Raw genomic sequence first — 24783 nt, forward strand, 5'->3', positions numbered from 1 at the left:
GGATAATGCCTTGTACAGGTGATCCTTAGGTTGAGAGTTTGAATCCCGATTATAGCATTATGAACAAGCTGAACATGACATTCGGCCATTGGTTTGTAGCTCACCTGAAAGCCGAGGCACAGTATTGCATTAAGTGGAACATCTTCATCAACATCTTTCCTTCATTATCATATGTCATATTTATATATCTTCCATTAGTGTGTTCTTGACTTTTAATTTTGCTTGGACCCCCTTAATCACCGCTTGAGGTTATATTTATTATTATATATACATATACATAGACAAATACACATTTTCATACATATACGCACACACACACACACACACACACACACATACTGACACACATACACATATATGCACACACAGACACACATACACAAATACAAATATACATACACACACACACACAAACGTATACAAATACATACATGTACACACACGTATACAAATACCTATATATACACACAGGTACACATATATACACACTGTACAATTACAATTAGGGCATTTAGCAGACGCTTTTACCCAAAGCAACCTACATCGGTTAATACACATATTGACACACCGACGGCAGAGTCAACTATGCAAGGCGACAGCCAGCTCGTCAGGAGCAGTTAGTGTTAGAAAAGCGCCTCCATCAGCTCCTACACCGACCCCCTGAACCTGTACCGCACACACACACAAAAACACACACACACAAAAAACACACAGACACACACACACACACACACACACACACACACACACACACACACACACACACACACACACACACACACACACACACACACACACACACACACACACACACACACACACATACACACACACACACTTATTTTGAGCTGGTAATTAATCTTCAATTAAAAAACACCTTTGAGGAAACAAGTAGGTCGACTTTAGACCGCTGGGGTTATACGTTTATTTTAAATAGAAACTAAACTCTCCTACATTGGTACATATTACGCATAAATGTCATTATTTTACATTTTTTTATTCCATGTAGTTTTCTAATTGATTTACAATTATTAAATTTTTATTTGATACTTGTCATTTCAAATCATGCCCAGTATTCTATTTCATTTGAAGTTTTATTTTTATTCTAATTATTCATGCCCACTATTCCATTTGGTTTACAGCTATTATCATAATTTTATTTTAATACAATTATTTCATTCCAGTTTATGTTTCTCTGACTTTTATTTTTATATCACATTGTTGAAGAAGCCTGAGACTCAAGAATAGCATTGCGAGCGACTGCTGCTGTAATTCTTGTGAATACGACAATAAACCATCTTGAATCTTGAATCACCTTTAAACCTTATTATCCAAGGTTACAGGTGTAGTGATGCCAGTTACTGCCTCTGTTACTTAGTAACGCGTTACTGGCCTCGGGCCACTTTTTTCAGTAAGGAGTAATCTAACGCGTTACTATTTCCAAACCAGTAATCAGATTAAAATTACTCATCAAAGTCTCTGTGCATTACTATTCTGGTAATCTTTTTAACAGACCACCGATTTGCGTTGAGAGCAATGGAGTGGTGTGTGTGGGTGTGTGTGTGTGTCTGTCTGCATGTTTGTGTGAGAGTGTGTGTGCATGTGAAGCGTAAGTCTCCAAAGACTTCAATCGATCAGAGGCGAGTTTCGACCTTGACTCTCCAGAGTCCGCTCCACCAGTTGTTATTAGCGGCGGAATTAGTCGCGCGGTGCTGCGTGCGAGCTTGTGGAGCTGTGTCCGGTGATCGCCCCGTAAAGCGCGCAGTGATATATCTATTCATTAAAAGTTGGCAGAAGCGTTTGAATGCCGTGTGTCAGTGCGTGCACCCAGGGCCGTAGCATCAAATTCTGGGCCCTGTATACAAGAGGTACTGATGGGGGGGACCAGTTGTTGACCGGGGTGGAAGACCAGTTGTTGACCGGGGGGGGGGAAGCATTTGTTGACAGGGTCAAGACAGTTAGTATAATACATTTTGTCTTACAAGAAGGTTGTCTCATATCTGGCTGTAGGCGAGTTTGGTAACTAAGATTCCTAGTGTTTAGAATTACGATTGCTTGTTCTAACTTTCCATCTGTTGGTCACTCTGGCTAGTCACTTAAGGTGAGAACAAAAGCCTTGATAGCTGGGCGGAGCTAAGTCTGCCTAAGCTACCTTGCCCATTTAAGGGCTAGCTATTATTAGCGTCAGCTGTAGCGTCAGGACCCAGCAAAGGAAGACCTGGGAAACAAAGACTAAGGGAGTCTCTCTGTGGGAGTCAAGATCCGGGAAACAAAGACTAAGGGAGTCTCTCTGTGGGAGTCCCTCGAGGAAGCCCGGGGAGGCCCCCTGCCCTATTGCAGCTATGTGTCGTACTTCACTCATTGTCAGGATTTCCATCCGTAGACGGCGTTACCATAGCTCCTCTGCTCGGTGCAGTAACCCGTCTAATCTGTGCCATCCACCTACCCTTGCTTACAATGACCTTGAGGTGATGGGAGGTCTCTGCAACTGCCAATCGGCGGTCAAGAAGGCGGACTCGATTTCAGCCTACATGACCCTTCACTTCCTGGCCCTGACTTGGATCACCCCAGAGAACTCTGCTACTCCTGCTGCCCTCTCCACTGTCTACTCATTCTCGCACACCCCTAGACCATCTGGGCGAGGAGGAGGGACCGGACTGCTCATCTTGCCCATGTGGTCCTACCAGGTCCTTCCACTAGAACACAGATCTGAGTTTGAACTCCACGCTGTCACTGTCACCCTTCCTATCAAGCTCTATTGTGGTGATCTACCGTCCTCCTGGTCCTCTCCGTGTCTTCTACGACGAGATGGATGCCCTCCTCAGCTGCTTTCCTGAGGATGGCACACCACTCGTTATCCTCGGCGACTTCAACATCCTGCCAGAAAGGTTGCACTCACCTGAACTGACCAATTTGTTTGCCGCCTTTGATTTAACACTATCCCCTTCTCCTCCCACACACAGGGCCGGGAACCAGCTTGACCTAATATTCACTAGGTCCTGCGGCACCTCTGCTCTCTCCGTTACCCCGCTCCCCGTGTCTGACCATCACTTTGTTGATTTTTCTCTCCCCCTCCTCTCTAGTCCCCACATTGTCACCACCCGCCGTAACCTCAAATCCCTCTCTCCCTCTACGTTTGTCTCTATTGTTCTCTCTTCAATACCTTCTATCGAACGATTCTCTCAACTATCTACAGAGGAATCTTCAGACACTCTGCTATCCTCCCTCTCCTCCTCCTTGGATTCCCTCTGTCCCTTCCACTCCAAACCAGCGCGATCCTCACCCCCCCTCCTGTCCGAACCTCTGCAGACTTGTAGAACAAAGTTGTGGGCAGCTGAGAGGAAATGGAAGAGATCAGACTTTCTTAATGATCTATCTCAAAATCTTTTCCTTCTTTCTGATTTCACCTCCACTGTGTCAACAACCAAATCTGCCTTCTACCGGACCAAAATCCACTCCTCCGCCTCAAACCCCAGGAAACTGTTTTCCCTGTTCTCGTCCCTCCCCAACCCTCCCTCACCCCCACCTCCTTCCTGCCTCACTGCTGATGACTTTGTTACCTACTTTACCCAGAAAGTAAATCACATTAGCTCCTCTTTTATCCCTGCCTCCATCCTCCCTCCTCCCATCCCCTCCTCTGTCTTTACCCAATTTATCCCTCACCTCTGACGAGGTCAACAGAATAATAACATCTAACCATGCCACCACCTGCCCCCTTGACGCTATCCCCTCCTCTCTCCTCCAGGATGTCTCATGCGACACACTGCCATTTCTCACCTCACTTATCAACTCCTCCCTCACTTCAGGCATTGTTCCAGCATCTTGCAAGACTGCCAGAATAAAGCCTCTCCTCAAAAAACCAACTCTTAATACCACGACATCCAGAACTACAGACTGGTATCTCTTCTTTCATTCCTCTCTAAAACACTGGAACGTGCCAATGCAAACCAACTGTCCTCCTATCTCTCATCTAACAACCTGCTTGACCCTCACCAGTCAGGCTTCAAGAAGGCACACTCCACTGAGACGGCTCTCCTCGCGGTGACTGAGTCCCTCCGTGCTGCCAGAGCCTCGTCCCTCTCATCGGTTCTCATTCTCTTCGACCTGTCCGCAGCATTTGTCACTGTGAACCACCAGATCCTCCTTGTCACTCTTGCCGAACTTGTTTACAGCCATGTCTTACAGACCTGCAGACATGTCCAATTTCCACCTATTGTATTACAAATTTACTTGGCCTAAGGTAACTCCCACTCCCTACCCACAATGAAAACGTTCCCTATAAGAATCTTGTTCATCCATTGTCTCGAGGAATGTATCCTTGGTAACTTTGCTGCCAGTACTTTTCCCATGATCATGCTTTAAGATTAAATCAAATATTTCGCTGTCCGACGTGTCCGCGAGAGAACTTTCTCTTCATCAACATCCTACCTGATTAACCGCATCTATCAAGTGACATGGAATGGCTCCCTGTCCAAACCTTGCACGCTTGAAACTGGTGTCCCTCAAGGCTCTGTACTGGGGCCTCTTCTGTTCTACCTCTATACCAGATCTCTGGGCTCTGTAATTACATCACACGGCTTTTCCTATCACTGCTATGCTGACGACACTCAGCTATTTCTCTCTATCCCCTCATCTGATAAAGCCGTGATTGCAACACGCATATCAGAATGTCTGGCGGACGTCAGCACCTGGACAACTGCCAATCACCTGAGGCTTAACCTCAACAAAACCGAGCTCCTCCTAATCCCAGGGAAAGATTGCCCACACATGGACTTACTGGTCACCATTGAGAACATCACTGTATCTCCTTCTCCAACTGCCAGAAACCTCGGTGTGGTATTGGACAATCATTTATGCTGCACCGCAAACATCACTGCGGTGGCCCGATCCTGCAGATTTTCACTTTACAACATCCGCAGAATCCGGCCCTTCCTCACAAGGGAAGCAGCTCAGCTTCTAGTCCAATCACTGGTCATTTTCCGCCTCGACTACTGCAACTCACTCCTGGCTGGACTTCCTGCCTCTGCGATTAAACCCTTGCAGCGCATCCAGAATGCGGCAGCGCGCCTCGTGTTCAACCTACCGAAGTTCTCCCATGTGACCCCCCTCTTCCGGGACCTCCACTGGCTCCCTGTAGTAGCTCGCATCAAATTTAAGACGATGTACTGGCATATAAGGCAGTCGATGAAACTGCCCCTGCCTACCTCCAAGCATTGGTAAAGCCACACACCCCAGCTCGATCCTTCCGTTCAACTACCTCAGCTGGACCTCTGGTACCGCCATCGCTAAGAGCTAGCAAAGGTTGATCAGCAAAGTCACAACTTTTCTCGGTTTTGGGACCTCAGTGGTGGAACGAGCTCCCTGCCGTTCTCAGGACCGCAGTCGCTCACTATCTTCCGAAAAAGACTCAAGACTCACCTGTTCAGAGTCCACCTCGACTCTGCATAGCCACCCTCCCCCTTCTGGCCACCATTGTACATTGTATTGTATTATAGTACTTTATTGTGTAGCAACTGCAGTAGCTGCTATCATTGCTGTAACACAGGGAATTGGTTAGCCTAGCGATTGTTGTACTTGCACTTGATTCTGTGAACATCCTTACTGTACCGACAGCGATATATTGTTGCACTTTTTATGACCAATGTACTTATTGTAAATGCCCTAAATGTAAATGTATTGGCAAAACCGGTTGTAATTTTTTATTTTGAGACGGCAGGGGGTGTTGTTGCAGCTAATTGTAACTAATAAAGTAACTTGTAATCTAACTTAGGGTGCACTCACACTAGGCCATCTGGCCGTGGCCGTGGCCGTTTTCACACCCAACCGTGCTCAAAACTGCCAGTGTGAGTGTAGCCACTCTGGCCAGGCCAGACCAACTTGGCCACTTCGGAGGTGTACTGCTACGGTACGGGCCGCCGCGGTACAGATGCTAATGAGCCGACACACCCACGGCTACGCAACCTGAGCTGGATGACGTATAGTCCATGCGACGACCATGGACATAATAAAGGCGACAAGCCTTCTTTCCCATTAAATGGTAAACATGGCGTGAAGCGGTTCAACTGTTGGTTCACGTTGGTCCCATAGAGAAGTCGAGTGTCTGTTAGCTATTTGGGCAGACGATGCTATTCAGGCACAGTTGGAGAAGACCCACAAGAATTCCGATGTATTTGGGAGAATCCACGAATCAATAACTTTATTATGGTCCATGCAGCGGACGCTTGGTGATGACGTGTTACGACATGATGACGTATGTACAAGAGCCTACCGTGGCCAGGCCACAGTCGCGACGGCCAACGGCCACGCGACTGTAAGTGCACCCTTAAGTGCACCCTTAGTTACTTTAAAACCAAGTAATCAGTAAAGTAACTAAGTTACTATTTTAAGGAATAACCAGTAATCAGTAATCTGATTACTTTTTCAAGGTAACTGTGCCAACGCTGGGTAACCAAATATTAAAGTGACTTAACCTTGTAAAATTTCCCACATTCTTAACGGATCAAGCACAATACCCTCGTTTAACCACAGATTGCGCTGTTCCGGAGGTGTCTTTTGAGTGAATCTCGAAATAAAATACAAATGATATTCTACAATAAAAAACAAGTACAAAAAAACGAGTTCTATAGTTTTATTCAAAGGGACAAATATTAGAACTTTCAATTGTAATAAAGTCGCAAATAACCAACAACGGAATGCGTCCGATGTGAAAAAGAATATCTTTTCTATAAATTCCCCCAGTAACATTAACGAAATAGCTCGACTTTTGTCAGGACAATTCATGGATTCCGTCGCTCATCGAAGGGCAAACCGCTGAGTTACGGGAAGGGTAAAAAAAAAGTGAAAGGGTTCGATAATATAACAAGCAGCACTCGCGTCAAAGTATTTATAGTTGCGTACACTGATCTCCGGTTTCTTTTAATTCGACACTTGGATGCGTTGGGGGAGGCTGCATTATTGATGAGCGCTAATGGCGCCGCGCTAACACCGTAGCTGCTATTGATTAGTTTTTTTTTGCGCTGAACCATCACATTGCAATGAAAGTAAGTCGATTTAATTCATTAAGTAATTATTTTAAGTAGTTGAAATTAGTCAGTAGTTTAATTTATAAAGCACATTTACACGCAGCATAAACTGACCAATGTGCTGTAGAGTGGATAACTAAAAAGAAAAATACAAAAAAAACATTGGAACGATAATCATAATTAAAATACAGAAAATTATACCCCAAACACTCTTTGAATGTTCCGGGTATTTCAAACAACCGTACAACTTTAAAACGTGTGGTTTTGTAATTTGTGCAAAGTTTCCATGGAATTTTACCCCAGCACTAGTCGCTAGTCGAGAGCTTGAGAAAAACGTATTATTGCAAAACTGATCACTGATCACTATTCTGCAAAACTGATCACCAGAACACAAAACTCGGAACTGGAGTATATTACCGGAGCCGCCTGTTATTATGTAGAGCTCTTTGAGAAGGAGTAGAAGGAGTAAGAGGTAGAGGAGGAGGAGGTGGAGAAGGAGAGGGAGGAGGGAGAGGAGTTCTAGAGTCGCATCTTGAGTACAGTCGTCAATGCGCTTGCGGTAAAGACAGAAACCCACCGCCTTTGCCATAAAAACATTTCACAATTTATTTCAAGTGAAACAATCTTTCCAAACAAATGAAAACAGAAGAGTGGTGAACGCGTCATAGGACATGCAAACACCCCGACAAAATGGCCAAAAAAAGGGGCTGTGACCACTCTTTATAGATTGCCACCAAATGGTACTCAGGTGCACCAACCAGTAACACAGATAACACCAGTGCCACCAGTAACACCAGTGGCACCAGTAACACCAGTGCCAACAGTGCCACAACCAGCAGGAAATGTCTTCGTTTGATCCAATGGAGCGGTTTATTTCACCCGCCCGCCCCCCGCTCCCCCATCATCCATAACACACTTAAAAGGACAATTCCGGTATTTTGAACATTGAGCTCCCTTTTTGGTTTGTCTAGGATGAAACAGAGTGGTTAACACCAACATTTTGAATATTGGTCCTGTTTCGAGTATTTCACTAATTTCGAATTGCCCCTGCCTGCTTCACAATGGCTGGCTATGGGCATTCAAAAACATCCCTAAATATTCGTTTTCAGAAATGTGAAACTCATCGAGTTGTTAGTGGTGTTCGTTGATGTTCCTAATCAAGTATCGTAGCGAAATACATCGAAATACGTTTCTCTTGTTTTATTTGGCATTTTGTAAATCTGCATTTTGTAAATGAAACGGAAACCGGACCGGAAACGGAAAGGAGGTTGCTTGTAGTCTTTTCGCTCAGTTCTAGCCTTACTGTTGATACGGAGAACCAAACGAAAAGACTAAAACCAACCTAAACTTCCGTTTGTTGTTTTTCCGGTTCCGGTCCAGTTTCCGTTTCATTTTCAAAATGCCAAATAAAACACGACAGAAACTGTATTTCACTACGATACTTGATAAGGAACATCAACAAACACCACTACGACTTGATGAGTTTCACATTTCTGAAAACAAACATTTAGGGGTGTTTTTGAATGCCCATAGCCAGCCATTGTGAAGCAGGCAGGGGCGATTCGAAATGATCACTCGAGACAGGACCGATATTCAAAATTTCGGTGTTAACTACTCTATTTCATCCTAGACAAACCAGAAAGGGGGCTTAATGTTAAAAATATCGGAATGTACTTTAATAAACATCTGAGAATTTGTCGTCCGGGAGCGTCGCAAACTTCCGGTTCTGGGATTCGAATCCCCATCGAACGCCAGAAACATGGAGGAGTGTGTGTGTGTGTGGGTTACCATGTGTGTAGTTTGGCCAGTGTCCGAAGTGTGTGCGAACGTAGGACCGTGTGTGTGTGTGTGTGTGTGTTTGATCCTCACTTTGATTCTATGAAAGGGGGATGGGTTGGACAGAACTATGTGTGTGTGCGGTCGCTCGCGTGCGTGTGTCTGCGTCAGCCTGTTTCTGAGGCCTGTGTGTGTTTGTTCCTTGTTTCAAGTCTATGGGGGGGGCTAGACAGTCTTGCCCCGGTCCACACCCCCGGGGGGGGGCGTCCTATAAGGGTCCCGGTTGGCCTTCCTCCTGCTGCCTCATCCTCTTCCTCAGCTGCTCTCCGATGTCAGCGAGGGGGTTGGAGCGGGAGGCCAGGGAGCGGATCGCCTCCCCGAACCGACTCATCTCAGACTCCCTGGTAGGGGGGGGGGGAGAGAAACAGACAGAGAGAGACCGAGACAGACACACACAAACAGATACACAGGAGTTAGTTTTGGTGTTGTAAATAACTCTTCTTCTGATATAAGTTGATATTGTCTATTCTATTGTTACATTCAGTGTAATTCATTCCTGAGAAACGGTCTCTCAGAGAACACCGTGTTCAAATCGGTCTTCAGATCGAGAACATTTTAGAAGAATACACACAGATCGGTTACTATTGTCAAAAACTTTAGCGGAAAAACATCTTGGTAAAAGATTATAGAATACAGATCGTTTTTTACAATTACAATTACGGCATTTAGCAGATGCTTTTATCCAAAGTGCCCTTAATCGGTCAATACACACATTGACACACCGACAGCAGAGTCAACCATGCAAGGCGACAGCCAGCTCGTCAGGAGCAGTTAGGGTTAAGTCTCTTGCTCAGGGACAAATCAACAATCAGCTAGGAGGAGCTGGGGATAGAACTAGCAACCTTTCGGTTACCTCCTGAGCTAAGCCGACCCACCCTCAACATCTCTGTAAAAGATATCATACAAATAAAAGCAATTGACACCAAAGTGCTTAATGAGGCTACAGTACTCTCCTCGCTAAGCTACTGTGTGTGTGTGTGTGTGTGTGTGTGTGTGTGTGTGTGTGTGTGTGTGTGTGTGTGTGTGTGTGTGTGTGTGTGTGTGTGTGTGTGTGAGTATGGCGACACATTAGTGCCATAATTCACTAATGTGATAAAAGATGCATTCGGGCGTATTATATTATTCCACACGCGTAGATATTAACTGCGAGCGCGCAAATGATCTCCGCGCGCAAAACAGCCTCTTGCGCGCGCAAATTATATAGGCGCAGCCTTTTAAGTGTCGGCCGCATTGTCCTTTAAATAGCTGAAGAAAAGCTTTTTATTGGGAGCAGAACGTCCGCCGGCGCCCGACTATATCTGCGAAATGCGGCCGTCGTTGAGGTACGCCGCACGCGGACGTAATTGAGGCCCACGCTGTTGGTGGTCGGGGATTACACATTTTTCAGTGCTACGGCTCACGCCTAGGGATAACCCAATAGCGATAGCCTTAAAAGGCTGCGCCTATACTCATAGAATCTAGAGTTACAATAAGTAACTATCGTTTCAGCCATTTACTGTACAATTCAGAATTGAATGAGAGGAGGGCTGAGGAGGGCTGTCAATCAAATATCACGCTTCAGAAACGGCCAATCATAGGAAAGCCCGCCCTGCCTTGGTTCCCTCCCCCATAGTGCCAAAATTAAATTCGAGCGAGAGCGTAAAAACATCTTTCGCGAGAGGTTTTGCACGCGCTGAGGTAATTTGCGCGCGCGAGAGGCTGTTTTGTGCGTGTATGTTTTGTGTGTTTGTGTCTCTTACAGGAGTTTGCGTTTCTGCGACTGCTTCATCAGAGTGAAGTCTGTGGGCTCCTGCTTTTTCTTGACAGGCCTGGAGGAGGAGGAGGACACAAACATGAGGAGGAGGGAGAGGAGGAGGACACAAACATGAGGAGGAGGAGGAGGAGGAGGGAGAAGAGGAAGTGGAGGAGGAGGAGGGAGAGGGGGAGGAGGAAGTGGAGGAGGAGGCACAAACATGAGGAGGAGGAGGGAGAGGAGGAGGAGGAGGTGGTGGAGAAGAGGGAGAAAAATTTGCGTCAGTAAAAAGTGTTCTTCTCCTGAAGACGATCATAGCATATGAATGCTATGATCATTTCCCGCTTTACATACTATATGACGAGCTGGAATCAGGTGAATAGCACAACATTAAGGCCTATCTTATTACGTTTTGGACAGAAAACACAAACTTTACCACCGCCTGTCAATTTTTTTTACATTATCAATGGCAAGGCTCCCCCACCACTCTGCACTTTAATACAGCAGAGAAAAATCAGCAGAACCACAAGGGCTGCTCTAAGAGGGTACTGTGTCATCCCTCTTAGGTCCAGCTCCTTTGGTCAATTATGTTTCTCTGTGAGAGCCTTCTAACTATGGAACCAATGCGAGTGGAGATATATAAATAAAAAAAAGACGTTTCATCCCCCCTCTCCTCCACCCTCCTCCTCTCTCCCCCTTCTCCCCCTCTGTCTCCTCTCCTCCTCTCCCCCCCACACCCATAAGCTCCACCCACACTCTGTTCTTGCGGTTGCGGTTGCGTCGGGCGGAGTCAGAGGCGGCGCAGGCGGGGCCAATCAGCTCCGAGAGTTCCGGGAGGGCGTCGGCCAGAGCCTTCATGTCCCCCACGACGGGGGTGGCCTGTCGCCGTGCCAACGCTGCCTGCTGCTCCCGGGCCAGCTTGATGGAGCTGATCTCTGGAGAGGGGAGGGAGGAGAGAGGGGAGGATGGAGGGGGAGAGGGAGGAGGGTGGAGGGGGGAGAAAAAAGTTATTTACAGAAGAGAGGATGAGAGGGAGACAGAGAGAGGGCGAGTGAACGACAGAGGGAGAGAAAGTGAGCGAGTGAGCAAGCGAGAGAGAAAGAGATGGCAGGCGTGAGACAGAGAGCCAGAGAGAGAGAGAGAGAGGGATGGCGAACGAGCCGAGAGACAGGCCCGGGCCATTAAGGCCTAATTATATGAAGAGGATATGGTTTGTGTTACTGGGGGAATTGATTGTCTCAGCAGATAGCATTACAAGGCTGATCGCAATTAGAGCAGATAGTGTTGCTGCTGGTGCTGGTGGAGGGTGTGGGGGTGGTGGTGGGGGGGGGGGGGGTGGTGGTGGCGGAGGGGGTTGGGGTGGGGGGATGGGTGTACGGGTGGTGTCTGACTGGGAGTAAGACGGAGAGATCTTCAGCCCGGCCCAGGACCCAACGCAATGACCACGCAGTCGCTCTGACGGGGTAGTGAACCTGTTGTGGTTCTGCGTCGGGTTTTAGTGAGCGGACAAATCCCAGCCCTTGCTGCTTCATTGCACTTAGATTTTTGGGAGGCGCACTTCCCACCCTTGCGGTGGACGCAAGGAGGGCCCGCAAGGACGTAAGGGGTCCGTAACCCCTCCATGCGTTGCGTCATCGTGGAACAATAACTGAGCCTTTAGTCCTGGGAAACCACGGACGTCATTTCCCACGTGTACGACTTTCGTTAAAAAGGACTTGTTAGCTGGTTTTTGGGGTACATTTTGTGTTTTAATTAGGTTTGAATTTAATTATGTTTTAATTAAATAAGGTGTCAGGAGAACGATGGACGAACCACCATCGCAAACACAACTTTTTAAAATGAGAAAAAAAAGGGGCTGTCCTGGTATTCTTTTTATTATGATGTTTTAAGTAGAGAGAGTTTGAATGTTAATAATTAGCTATTAGTAAATGAATAAATCGTATTCCAAGCTTTCGATAGAAAAGCTCAGATGGGAGTTCTCATAACAGAGTGATTGTCAAGATTTAACGAATTCATTATTTTTCCTCCAACCAATTGACTTCAAATGTTTGCATTTTTGTTGATTTTAACCGATTCATGTTTCAAAAGTACAGGCAGAAAACATTTAGAAAAAAAGGGGGGGGGAGAGAAAGAGTGCGACAGAGAAAGAGAGAGCTTACTGTTGAGCCATCGGTCTCTCCTTTCCTTCATCTTCTCCTTCTTAGGCTTCATCTTCCTCTCCTCCTGGCCTGTAAACACACACACGCACTTAAGGGAGACCACATTGCATCACAATTAAACAGTTATGACTCAGTGTTAAAAACCTAATTTCCAGACGTTGTGCGTGAACTGTGTGAACCCAAAACAACACAATCAAGGCTCTCTCGCTTTGCCTCTGCCAACCCAGACGGAAACCTGCCTATAGCCCATGAGAAAGGGTCGTTAGCAGAGTTTACACCGTCAGAGCTTCGGATTGCTTTCAGGGGAAACTGAGAAATAAACATTCTGTGATACTAACAGATGATTCTGATGATGACCGTCGACAACTCCTAACTTGGGATGGCACTGATGCTGTGTTGCGTGTCTGTGCGTGTGTATTTATGTGGGTTTTTCTTTATGTGTGCGTATGTGTCTCTTTGTGTGTGTGTGTCTTTATGTGTGTGTGTACCTCTTTATGCGTGTGTGCGTCTGTCTGTGTGCGTCTTAATGCATGTGTGAACACGCTGACGGGGCGAAGTTGTCCGGCCCCCGGCCCACCGCCAAGGTCATAAACTCTCCCCTCCCTAGCCCACAGGTCAGAGGTCAGCCAGATCCCGATAGACCTTCCGATCAAGAGGGAAACCTGAATAAAGTCGTCACGAACATTAAACTTCCGTAAGAATCCATGCATTCCACGCATGGTCGGCTTAGCTCAGGAGGTAGAGCAGTTGTCTTGTAACCGAAAGGTTGCTAGTTCGATCCCGAGCTCCTCCTAGCTGAGTGAGCTGGCTGTCAACTTGCATGGTTGACTCGGTGTGTTAATGTGTGTATTAACCGTTGTAAGTCGCTTTGGATAAAAGCGTCTGCTAAATGCCCTAATTGTATTTGTAATTGTAATTCCAAAACCGACCAGACAAAATGGGAGTGAAATTTTTAAACCCACCTATTTTATCTTCTTATGCTACGAGTAATAATTTACATTTGAACAATTACATTCAGGGCATTTCTTTTATTTTTTATTTTTGTTTTGCTTTATTTTATATATACACCGGTCTGTCTTTGTCTCTCTTACTTTGCATCATTTAGAATTATTTCATCATGGGTCGCAGATAAACGAAATTTCTTGCACATATTTTGGAATTGACAATAAAGAAGACTTTTACTTTTATTGACTATACTTTCTTTTTGACTGTACTTATTTTATGTAGCTTTGGATAATATTAGGGATGTGAATAGCTCAAAATTTTCAAGGTTGAATAATCAGTGGGTGGTATGAACGAATAATCAATTATTCGAGGAGTTCCGACATTCACAAATGCACCCATGGATAATCGGCAAGAAATCACTTAATATCTTAAACGCAAAAATAACAACTACCTGCTAAGTAGTTCCAGTCAAATTGTCTGTTCAGGGGTCTAGAGGTTATATGCTCTAGACCCCATTGTATCTGTGGTATAAAGGCTGGGACAAGTTTCGAATTATAAATATGTACAATCCATAACGTTAGCTCTCTGGCTCATAGCTGAGCGGGATAATGCCCTTCGAGGTGTCCAACATAAGTTCCATCTGTTAATTCTTGTTTATTTGAATATTATAAATTAATACCCGTTTTCTTTGGCTAAATGAAACTTGCAATTAATACCTGAAATTACAACATATATTAAAGTTGTCAACTTGGACATACAATCTTTAGGGAGAGAAACAACAGTATATCTCTCGGTGCATTAAAGAAACAAGTGCCAAGGATTCAGTGTGCTGACCTCTGATTGGTCAACGAGCAACAGGTGGTCAGCCTCCGCCACAGAGTCCAATCAGACTCAGACCAGGTGAGGCTGCTGAGACCACAGCCCAGTTGCCCCTCTCTCTATCCCACTTTCACACCATTCTCATTTTGTCTCCCTTTCGATCTCTCCCCCTTTATCTCAGATTTCTACTCCCCCTCTCTTCTCCCTCCCCCAATGCCTCTCTCCCCCCCTCTCCCCATCATCTCTCTCTCTTCCCCTCCCTTTATGTGTGTTTGTTTTCATATTTATGTGTGTGTCTGTGTGCGTTCTATACGATTACTTCACCAATCACAGGACGCACACACACACACACACACACACACACACACACACACACACACACACACACACACACACACACACACACACACACACACACACACACACACACACACACACACACACACACACACACACACCTTGAGTGGACTTAGGTGGAGGGAAAGAAAAGCTTATTGTTACACAAAAAAAAGGAACACAAAATGTCGTGAAAATGTTGAAATCCAACACGCACAGCCCGTAAAACATTCCTTGACGAGACGGATCAATCAGAAGATAGCGTTTCCGCTCCCCCCCAATTGATCTGTGGGGGTCCGGGCGCGGCCGGGGGTCAAAGGTCGCGGTCAAGCGATATGCCGAATGTCGACGCAGATCAGACACAGAGGGGACTGAGGTGAGGAGTGGCCCTCCTCCTCCTCAGACTCCAGAGACTACTGCAAGATCGGATATCAAAATAAAGGCGCTCGGTTTAGCAAACGCACACAGCCTACGGGGGGGGGAGAAAGCGAGAGAAGGAAAGAAGAAGGAGAGAAGGAAAGCGGTAGGGATGCAGGGAGAGAGAGAGAGAGAGAGAGAGAGAGAGAGAGAGAGAGAGAGAGAGAGAGAGAGAGAGAGAGAGAGAGAGAGAGAGAGAGAGAGAGAGAGAGAGAGAGAGAGAGAGAGAGAGAGAGAGAGAGAGAGAGAGAGAGAGAGAGAGAGAGAGAGAGAGAGAGAGAGAGAGAGAGACAAAGAGAGAGAGAGAGAGAGAGAGAGAGAGAGAGAGAGAGAGAGAGAGAGAGAGAGAGAGAGAGATAGGGAGGGAGAGAGAGGGAAGGAGAGAGGGAGAGAGGAGACAGTTCTACGGGGGAAACAACTCTTCGACCGTCCAAAATTAGACATTAAAATCCAAAATATAAAAACCCTCCCGATCAGTGCATTTATTCAGGAAGGTGTTCAGCAGACGCTTTCATCCAAAGCAAATCACAACGGCTCACGCAAACATTCAGACACAGTCGACCCCTCAGGGTGACAGCCAGCTTGTCGGGAGGAGTCGGGGTGAGGCGTCTCGCTCAGGAACACCTCCACACTCAGCTAGGAGGAGCGGGGATCCAACTAGAAACCTTCAGCTTACCAGCCAACCTGCTCTACCTCCAGAGCTAAGGCGACCCCAAGCATGAACAAGACAATTCACGTCGTCACAGGATTCCGTTCTTCGGGATGAAATGCGTCGCGCTGGAACCCAGCTGTCCCTGGTCAGACTTAAACCAAACCGAGCAGGAACATGATATCATTGAAACAATGATATCACCACTTAATCCTCTTGGCATTAAAGCACTAAACCGCTAATGGACGCGTTGCATGTCTTTGTTCGAGGCTTCCTCTCCGACGCATGTGGAATGGAAGTTTTGCAGATATTTGAATGTACAATAACAATGTTTTTGCTTTACTTTGTTCAGTCTGGAATGTTTTTCGTACGGAAATGGAGCTGGTAAGGTACTAGCTATTAGAAGTGGCTAGCAAGGTGAAGGACCTTTGAGTGCCGGAGTATTGCCCGGGATTATTTAGATGACTGTGGTTAAAACGCAAAGGGATTAGTGTGAATGTGAAGGATTATAATAGGAACTCACCCCTGCCCTTGCTTTCATGAGAATTCTCTTAGAAGAACTATTGAGCTCTCTGATGCCACGCTTTTATGTTGAAATGGATAACATTTCGACAATAGTAAAAATATATATAGATTAAAACATGCAAATGGACTGATGTATGAATACGTAATGGTTAAAAATTTCAGTTAAAAACATCTAAAAAATATATTTCCAATTAGTTTTAGTAAGTTTTTTTTAAATTAGTTTGGATACTTCTCCACTCCAGTACTCTAATATAATATCTTTCTCGTTGGTTAATAATAATAATAATGATATGAAATATTCTAATTCGAAATATTGAATTGAATATTGAATCAATCTCAAATCCAGATTTTTTCAATCTAATTGACAAGACAGACCCACTAATGAGCAAATGCTTGAATATCAAGGAATTGCAAAGCCCCAAGTCATTTATTAATTGACTTCGTATGTTCAAATGCAGCCTTCAATGCACAAGAGAAGAAATCTGTTTTGCTGCAAATATAACTAATTAATATCAGCCAGGAAGTGAAATACGCCAAAGTCCAGCGATCTTTGTTGATAGTTTTCCACGTTTTACTTTGTAAACAGATTCACAGATACATCTCTGTTTTCATTTCAGCCCACGATGGAATTTAATCAAATCTGACTCCCCCCACCCTTAAAAAAAAAAAATCCATCGGAACCACCAACCGACGTATCGTATTCACCCTTGTGTAGCGACTCGCTGAGATTGAAGACTTGTCAACATCAACGTTTTTTTGTGCTCTCTTATCTTCTGTGATCTCTCTGTGGTCGATAGCACCGACCGGAGCTCAGCACTTCTGAGCTCCGGGCAAGGCCTAGCGCACGCGGCTAATTTCCGAGCTACCCGTAGTATCGTTTTTCCCCGCCAAAAAGTCGGTAGTGGCTCGCGCGCGTGTTTGTGTGTGGCTCGCGCGCGTGTTTGTGTGTGGCTCGCGCGCGTGTTTGTGTGTGGCTCGCGCGCGCGTTTGTGTGTGGCTCGCGCGCGCGTTTGTGTGTGGCTCGCGCGCGTGTTTGTGTGTGGCTCGCGCGCGTGTTTGTGTGTGCGCTCACACACTTCACTCCCTGCTCTCCCATTTCATCCATTCCACCAAAAGAAAAGGCCTGATGCTCCCAGTGGGAGTAGTGGTAAAGACCCCCCTCTCCCATCACCCTCTCCTCCCTCCCTTTTCTCCCCATCCTCCCTCCCTCCCTCTCTCCTCCTTCTCCTCCCCATCCATACCTCCTCCTCTCCCCCTAACAGAGCCCCCCTCCTCACCTGTGATCGGGTGTCCCTCACCACCACCACCCCCCCCCCCCCGTCAGCAGCCGAGAGCGGGTCGCAGATCTTATCTCTCTCCCTCTGGAGCTTCGAGAGGAAAACAGAAGCAGAGCGACACGTCCTGTTGTATCAGCGGGAGAGATGGAGAGATAAGACCACACGCAGAGACCTCCAGACCTCTGCCTGCCTGCCTGCCTGGATAAAGCCTTGGATAAAGCGTCAGCAAAATCCCCTAAATGTAAAATGTAAACATGTAGAATAATGCAACGGTGTGTGTCGGTTTTCATTTACAACATCGCTCGTTACAATGCTCATATCAGTTAATCAACGACGGTACTAAAATGTTGTACATTGGAGATACTTTTGTGAATTAATTAAACGTCAACAAAGATATATATCGGTAGATTTTTAATGATGCACACAACATTGCACTATTTTGAACTATAGAACGATAGTTCCCTAGATGGGGAAGTAGACAGCTGCTGACAGCATCGCGAAATCTCACCGCGATAGCTCATCGTTTTGGAAAAAATATATAAATATATTTATCTGAGAAATGCCGATGTTTAGAACGAACTTCAGTATAACTGTGATCTGTTGGTCAGCCACACGGGGCAGGTGAGTTTGTCGTAGTATGCTCTCATTTTCGGACACAACCCCCTCTGTTAGTGCTTTCCACTTGGTTCTATGAACATCCTTACTGTACCAACAGCGATATATTGTTATGAACCAAAAAAAGTGTAAAATCACTGCAGACGAGTAAGATGTCGTTTATTAATGTGAACGATGCGTTTCGCTGTTGCTTCGTCAGGTTCACATTGATATTCATATTGTTGTTTCTGTTTCTTCTGACCAACGTTCTTATTGTGTCGTCTATTTGGCGTCTGATAAACGCTCTGAATGTAAACCATGTTAATGTTCGCAATGCCTCAGTATAAACAAGCTCTTATTTTGCCAGTGGGTGCTACTACCCTTTAAATGACTCATCTGAGTTCCCCGTCACGTTGGTTCCGACTTGACCGTGAACGGACGCACTGATGCCAGCTCAGAGCCAGAGGGCCGTCTGTCTGTCTGTGTCTGCTGCAGGACGGACAGACGGCCCTGTCTGGCTGCATCCCTGCAGGGAGAGAGTGGATGCGAGTGAAACACACACAGACAGACTCTTACTAACACATGCACACACACACACACACACACACACACACACACACACACGAAGCGAGAGCAAGAGAGGGAGAGACAGAGATAGAGAGAGACCAGTGTTTCCCATACATAGACCAATGTGTGGCTCAGCGCCACAGAATCAACACAGAGCGCAACACATTGATTCTGCATTTCTTTCTTTTTTTTAGCGATTTTGAAATATAAATATTGTTCCGTTCATTCATCTCCGCGTAGCACTCTTTCTCCCTGTCATTGTCGTTCTCACACGCACACAGAGACAAGCTTGCATACATGCCAATGGTGCGCAGGTGCACTACATGCACAAGCACTAACAGCGGATTCGCCCTCGCCCTCTCCTCCTCTCAACGCGCCTAAGGCAAACCCGAAGCAGCGGGATATGTAAGGGATAATGTATAGAACGCCGGTCATTATCGGGAAAATAAGCCCCAGGACAGGGCAAACATGACACCGGCGCGCATCGGAGGCGTCTTGCTTCGCCCTGAAGGGGCTTATTTTCGATAATGACCGACGATGTTCTTAACATTATCCCGCTTAATACACGGCTACTTGCCAAAACGAAAAAATAACTACATTCGTAGTGTTGATCAGCAGAGAAATAGTCCACCAAAGATGTTGACGTCGCTTAGTAACCGAAGACGCTGGGGTTGACAAGTTAACGGTAAATGCGGAGTGATACCAAAGACGTCATTAGAGGCAAAAAATCCTTTGTTTTCCTTGACAGCGGTCAAATATCCTCATGATTATACTTAGCAACGGTGAATTATCAAATATAATTAACCGCCCAAAGTTGTGAAGGGCCCATGCAAGTGAACAGAGTGTTTCCATGGCATTGAGAAGACCCGTGAAATAATTGTGATTAATGTGAAGTACGGTTATAGTTTATAGATATGACGGTGTTAGACCCCCAGGCCCTTCTGCCCGCGATTTTAATTCGCTCTGCAGCAGACGCTGGAGATTCGGGAAGATCGGGAGTTCTCCCAGTGGGCCGGTCCACTTTGAAATGTATTTTGTGCGTGATTGATCGATTACGCGAATGAGCAATCGCGAAATGTCCCCCTTCCCCGGCTGGACACCTTGTCCCCGCGCTACGGCCATCCGGAGGTGCACAGAGCTATATTATATCATATATACAATTATATTATACTATTATACAGGGACGGCTGGTATAAATGGGCTAACAGGGCTAAGCCCTCCCTACCTTTTACAGTAAAAATGAAAAAATATTATTAAAAACCTTAGAACATATTGTTTTAAATTTTGGTAGAACCTAAAGCAGCAACTGCACCAAAAAGTGACAGAAAAACCCAGGATATATGATATATCTTGGCTTTTTTCCTGTGAATGGGCTAAATGTATTCAGCCCAAACGGAGTAGTGTAAACTTCCATTCAATTTTGATTGACAGGTATCGTGACACGCCCCCTTCATATGCTTCCCATTTGGGCTAGTCATTCAGCCCAAGCACAGTAGCTAAGCTTCAATTGACGTTTGATTGACAGGTGCCCAGACACGCCCCCTTCATATGCTTCCCATTTGGGCTAAATTAGTTTAAGGCTGACCTTGGACTTACAGCTAGCACAGTAGCTACAGAACAGCGACCTTCGACCAATCACAGCACATGCGCAAGTGCAGTATGGTGGGCGTTAGCATGAAAATGAACGAAGTGGATTATTTACTTTCTAATCGGTTTTCTTTAATGTCTTTGGAGGAAGAATTGGAAGTGAAGAGATTGGGGACACATCATCCAAACGATGTACATCACACAAATTAATTAAATGCTGACTCATCTATATAACATTTTATTTTTACTCGGTGCATTACGGAACGCACTGCTTTTACTGTCAGGAATGCGGTCAGAATATGGCCGGTAATTAATGCATTTGTAAGCGGGTCAACAACGTTTCGTATCAAAACATTAAAAAAGCATATGTCTAAATAACCCAACATGACGTGACAAGTGTGTAGAGAAAGTGGCCCCTCTCCCAGCTGCATTTCAGCGACAGGCAGTAACAATAAGGTTCTCTAAGGAATCGGAAAAGATCATGTTGCATACAACATTGCCACTTTAACGTCAACCCGACGTATAGCAATGAGATGGCATGTGCACAACTCATTGCAATAATAGGCGACACCTTAAAGCAAAAGACAGCTGCGGACGTCGGAAATGCCACATACATGTCCTTCATGATTGATGGCGACACAGACGTCTCTACCAAAGAGTGTGTGAACGTCTACAGCAGGGGTACTCAAGTAGAAATGATGAGGGGCCACAATTTTTTTTTTCAGTGACTCAAGGGGCCGGTCGGTATACGTGTGACTGAGGCCGATATATGCTCTGTTTTAGACGTAACGCGTAAGCACGTAAGATACATAACCCCCCCTTGCGCGGTAAAATATCCCCCCTTACTTGCTTAAGTGCGTCGGCCAAAATTCCTGACTATGCGACTAAAACACTACGGCCCTACGCAGCTCGCAAAGACTGTGATCGGCCAGCTAACCACATCCTTTCAGGAGTCTCACATTTCCGGTTTTACAGCATAATAGCGCCATTTTTAAAAGGCTGTGAGAGAAGCGAATGAAGAATTTTGAAGAAGGAGAAGAAGAAAACAAAAGAACGTATTATGATAATTATAAATATAAACAAGCCAGCGATTTCCACTTCCACGCCCACAGATTCGTTCGTTGCTCCCCCTACTGTTCTGGCGGAGAATCCCCTTGCAACACGCGCAATCCTTAAGGAACCTTAAAGGAACCGTAAATCAAAACTTGTCTAAAACAAGTCCCTTGTGTAAATTACGTGCTTACGTCTCTGCGTCGAAAACGACCCTAAATCGGCCTTGACTGCTGCTGAGATGGACTGTCTGCCTCGAGTTTGGGAGGGCTGGAGCGGTCTGTGGGCTGGAGTGCTATCTGTTTATCGTTGCAACCCCCAGCCTCGTATTGAGATCGCGGCGCGCGGTTTCAAAATAAGAGCGCCCAACACGATTATTATTATTTTTTATATAATTAAAAAAACTTTTCAAAACAGCTCGAGGGCCATTTATAGACACCCCGCGGGCCACAAAAGGCCCGCGGGCCGCTACTTGAGTATGACTGGTCTACAGCCTCGTGTTGCCATATTAGAGAACTTGTTATACCCTTTTTAATCGAGTAAACGCAGCTGTCCTCGCTCTTCCATCTCACTCGCACTGTTTTCTGAATAAGGTCACCACACACATCTCGCGGGACCGCGTTGAGGGCTCTGGGGGAGGGATTGCGCATGCGCTCTTTTAGAAAAACTGAAAATTCCAAAAGAATCATTCCAACTCGATTTTCTTAATTAGGAGACCGATTGAATAATCAAAATCGTGATCAGAATTCGATTAATTGCACAGCCCTACGCGCAAACTACGAACCGTGCTGTAGAGTTTAATGTCAACGTTTTAACAACGTCCTCCACAATTTCATGTGGTGAGAATAAATAGGACGGAAAATACATATAAAGAGAGGGCAGATACACACTATCAGGAACACAGACAGTGTCATGAACACACATACACACATACTGTGTGACTAAACACAGCCAAAAACGCACAGTGAACCTTGCAAGCACAACACAAAGACGACGGAGGATGCACACACACATACACGCACACACTTTTTTTCTAGACTGCATGACGATGAACAAAATCTTTAAGTCTCTGGCTGTAAAAAGACACATTTATTCCCGCTGCCTGCGCTAAAAATAGCCTCGCTCCCTCGAGTAGCCAGCGCTCAACGCACTACAGCCTCCATCTCTATCTGGAGAGGAACACAACGCTGGGAAATTAAGATTCCAGAGAGCAGCCTGGAGAACAGACGAATCGGCCGTTCATTCATTCATATCGGATCAAACACAGGCTCCCCAATTAAAATATATATTTTTGCCTGCCTTTCAAGTTGCTATGTTTGAAGAACATGGATGATAAACTGGACCACAGTGCAATATCATTTTCCTCAGCTACCATTCTTATTTCTCTGTATGTTTTATCTTTATTTTTTATATGTATCTTTATTTAGCTTTCTTATATAAAATGTGTTGTTATAAATTGCACCGTCTGGTTGACATTTAAATTTCGTTGTACTTTGGGCAATGACAATAAAGAGATTCTGATATGCGGGACTCTGAGCTTAATTAGAGGAGATAAATCCCAGAGAAATCGTCCACTCAGCCGAGTCGCTGAAATCTAATTGATTAACCCCTGCCGCCATCTAGCGGCCGCGGGGAGTTACCGCGCGCAAATTCCCTTTGCCGAAACAACGCATTTGGCAGCAGAAGCCTCATATTTAAAGGATTTAAAAGATCAAGATTGTACAGTTATTATTTCTTAACCATGTAAAAGAGAAGTTTCCGGTTATATAAACACGTTAGGCACCTAAAAATCATTGATTTACCAAAAAGATTTAAGAATCACCCTATTTATTTATTTTATATTTTTTTCCTTACCTTTTTTGATATGCATGTGGAGATCGGAGGGTTCTTCAAACTTCAGGGTTTGTACCAGGGCCTCCGGGGTGATTTTGGTGCCCGCAAATATAGAATTGGGGAAGGCAGTGGGTACCTGTATTCATCGCAAATCAGATGTATTATTAATAATAATAATAATAATAATAATGATAAATTAAACCTATACGGCGCTTAACTAGTTCCTCAAAGTAGCTTTAGAGAAGATATAAAACAAATAAAATAAAAACATTGAATAAGAACATATATAAGTATAAAGATCAAATAAAATAGGTAGCTACACAATTTAAACAGGTAGATAAAACTAGGAAAAAGGTACAAAGGAGGAAGGGGAGAGATAAAAAGGGAAGGAGGTTCTGTGGTGAAAGTAATCTTGAAAACGTGGGTTTTGAAGGCCTGTTTAAATTATGGGAGTGTGTATTTAAAACAGAAAAATTAAATTAAAATTAGTTAAAACAACCACCACAAACCATGTATATATTTTCATGAATATTATTGACTCAATTGTCCTCCAAAACACATTATTCATACGAAGTATTGATCACCGACCTTTAGGATGCTCTTAGGCTTTATTTCAGGCTGAGGAGCGAAACTGGATGTGCGCATGCGCAGAACGGGGGCACCAGGACCGTCGGACGCAGTTCTCGGTGGTTTCTCCGCAGATTGCGACAAACCGAAGCCCGGCGGCCTGTCAAGCTTCACCGCCTCCTGGTGCAGCCTCGGCCGCACATGTTTCATCTTCCCCACCATGGTTGTGCTGTTTAAATACGAGCGTTATGCGTTGTTTAAGCTGTAAGAGATACAAAGGAAACAGCGTGTAGCCTTCACATCAACAACAAACGTGCCCCGGTGCGCCCGACTAATAGCTCCGGCGGGGGAGGGGAGATACGCGGTGTTTGGTTCCTCCTCCGTTTGTTTTGGTCCGACTTGCGTTGGTATGAAACCCTAAATGTCTTGTGAATATCTAATCAATTGTAAATGTATTGTAAATGTCTAAATGTCTTGTAAATTTATTCTTATAATGTTTGAGTGTTGAATGTTTTTCCCTACAACAATATATATTGCAATATATATATATTTTGCACTATTATAATATATCATCAATGTATATGTTGCTGCTACTACTGACCGTTTTTTGCCCTCTTATATTTTATATTTAATTTTTAAACGAATAAATATCTTTATCTGTTGTGTGTGTGCACTTTCTCTCTTTCCCCGTGGGATAGTGAGACAAGGTGTTTAGATTCCTTTGTATGCGTTGTGTTTGTTACATATGAAGAAATTGATGATAAGCTGACTTCGCATATAAACTGTAAATTGAACGTGAATGTGTAAAGGGGTGTCAGACGATGTTTGGTTCCGCCTTGTTGGTATTTTGGTCAGCATAATTTTTTCT

General features: G+C 45.1%; 1 protein-coding gene across 1 annotated transcript; it reads right to left on the bottom strand.

Moving 5' to 3' along the window:
* Positions 1-5007: 5007 nt before the first annotated feature.
* Positions 5008-24264, bottom strand: slx9 (SLX9 ribosome biogenesis factor). Its single transcript, XM_056594962.1, has 6 exons — positions 23937-24264; positions 23370-23484; positions 12750-12818; positions 11345-11525; positions 10598-10666; positions 5008-9199 (listed from the first exon to the last, which is right to left on the bottom strand). The coding sequence occupies exons 1-6, from the start codon at positions 24135-24137 to the stop codon at positions 9067-9069; spliced, it is 768 nt and encodes a 255-aa protein (XP_056450937.1). The 5' UTR covers positions 24138-24264; the 3' UTR covers positions 5008-9066.
* Positions 24265-24783: the final 519 nt, after the last annotated feature.

This window comes from Gadus chalcogrammus, chromosome 7 (genome assembly GCF_026213295.1).
Source record: "Gadus chalcogrammus isolate NIFS_2021 chromosome 7, NIFS_Gcha_1.0, whole genome shotgun sequence".
NCBI classification, from domain to species: Eukaryota; Metazoa; Chordata; class Actinopteri; order Gadiformes; family Gadidae; genus Gadus; species Gadus chalcogrammus.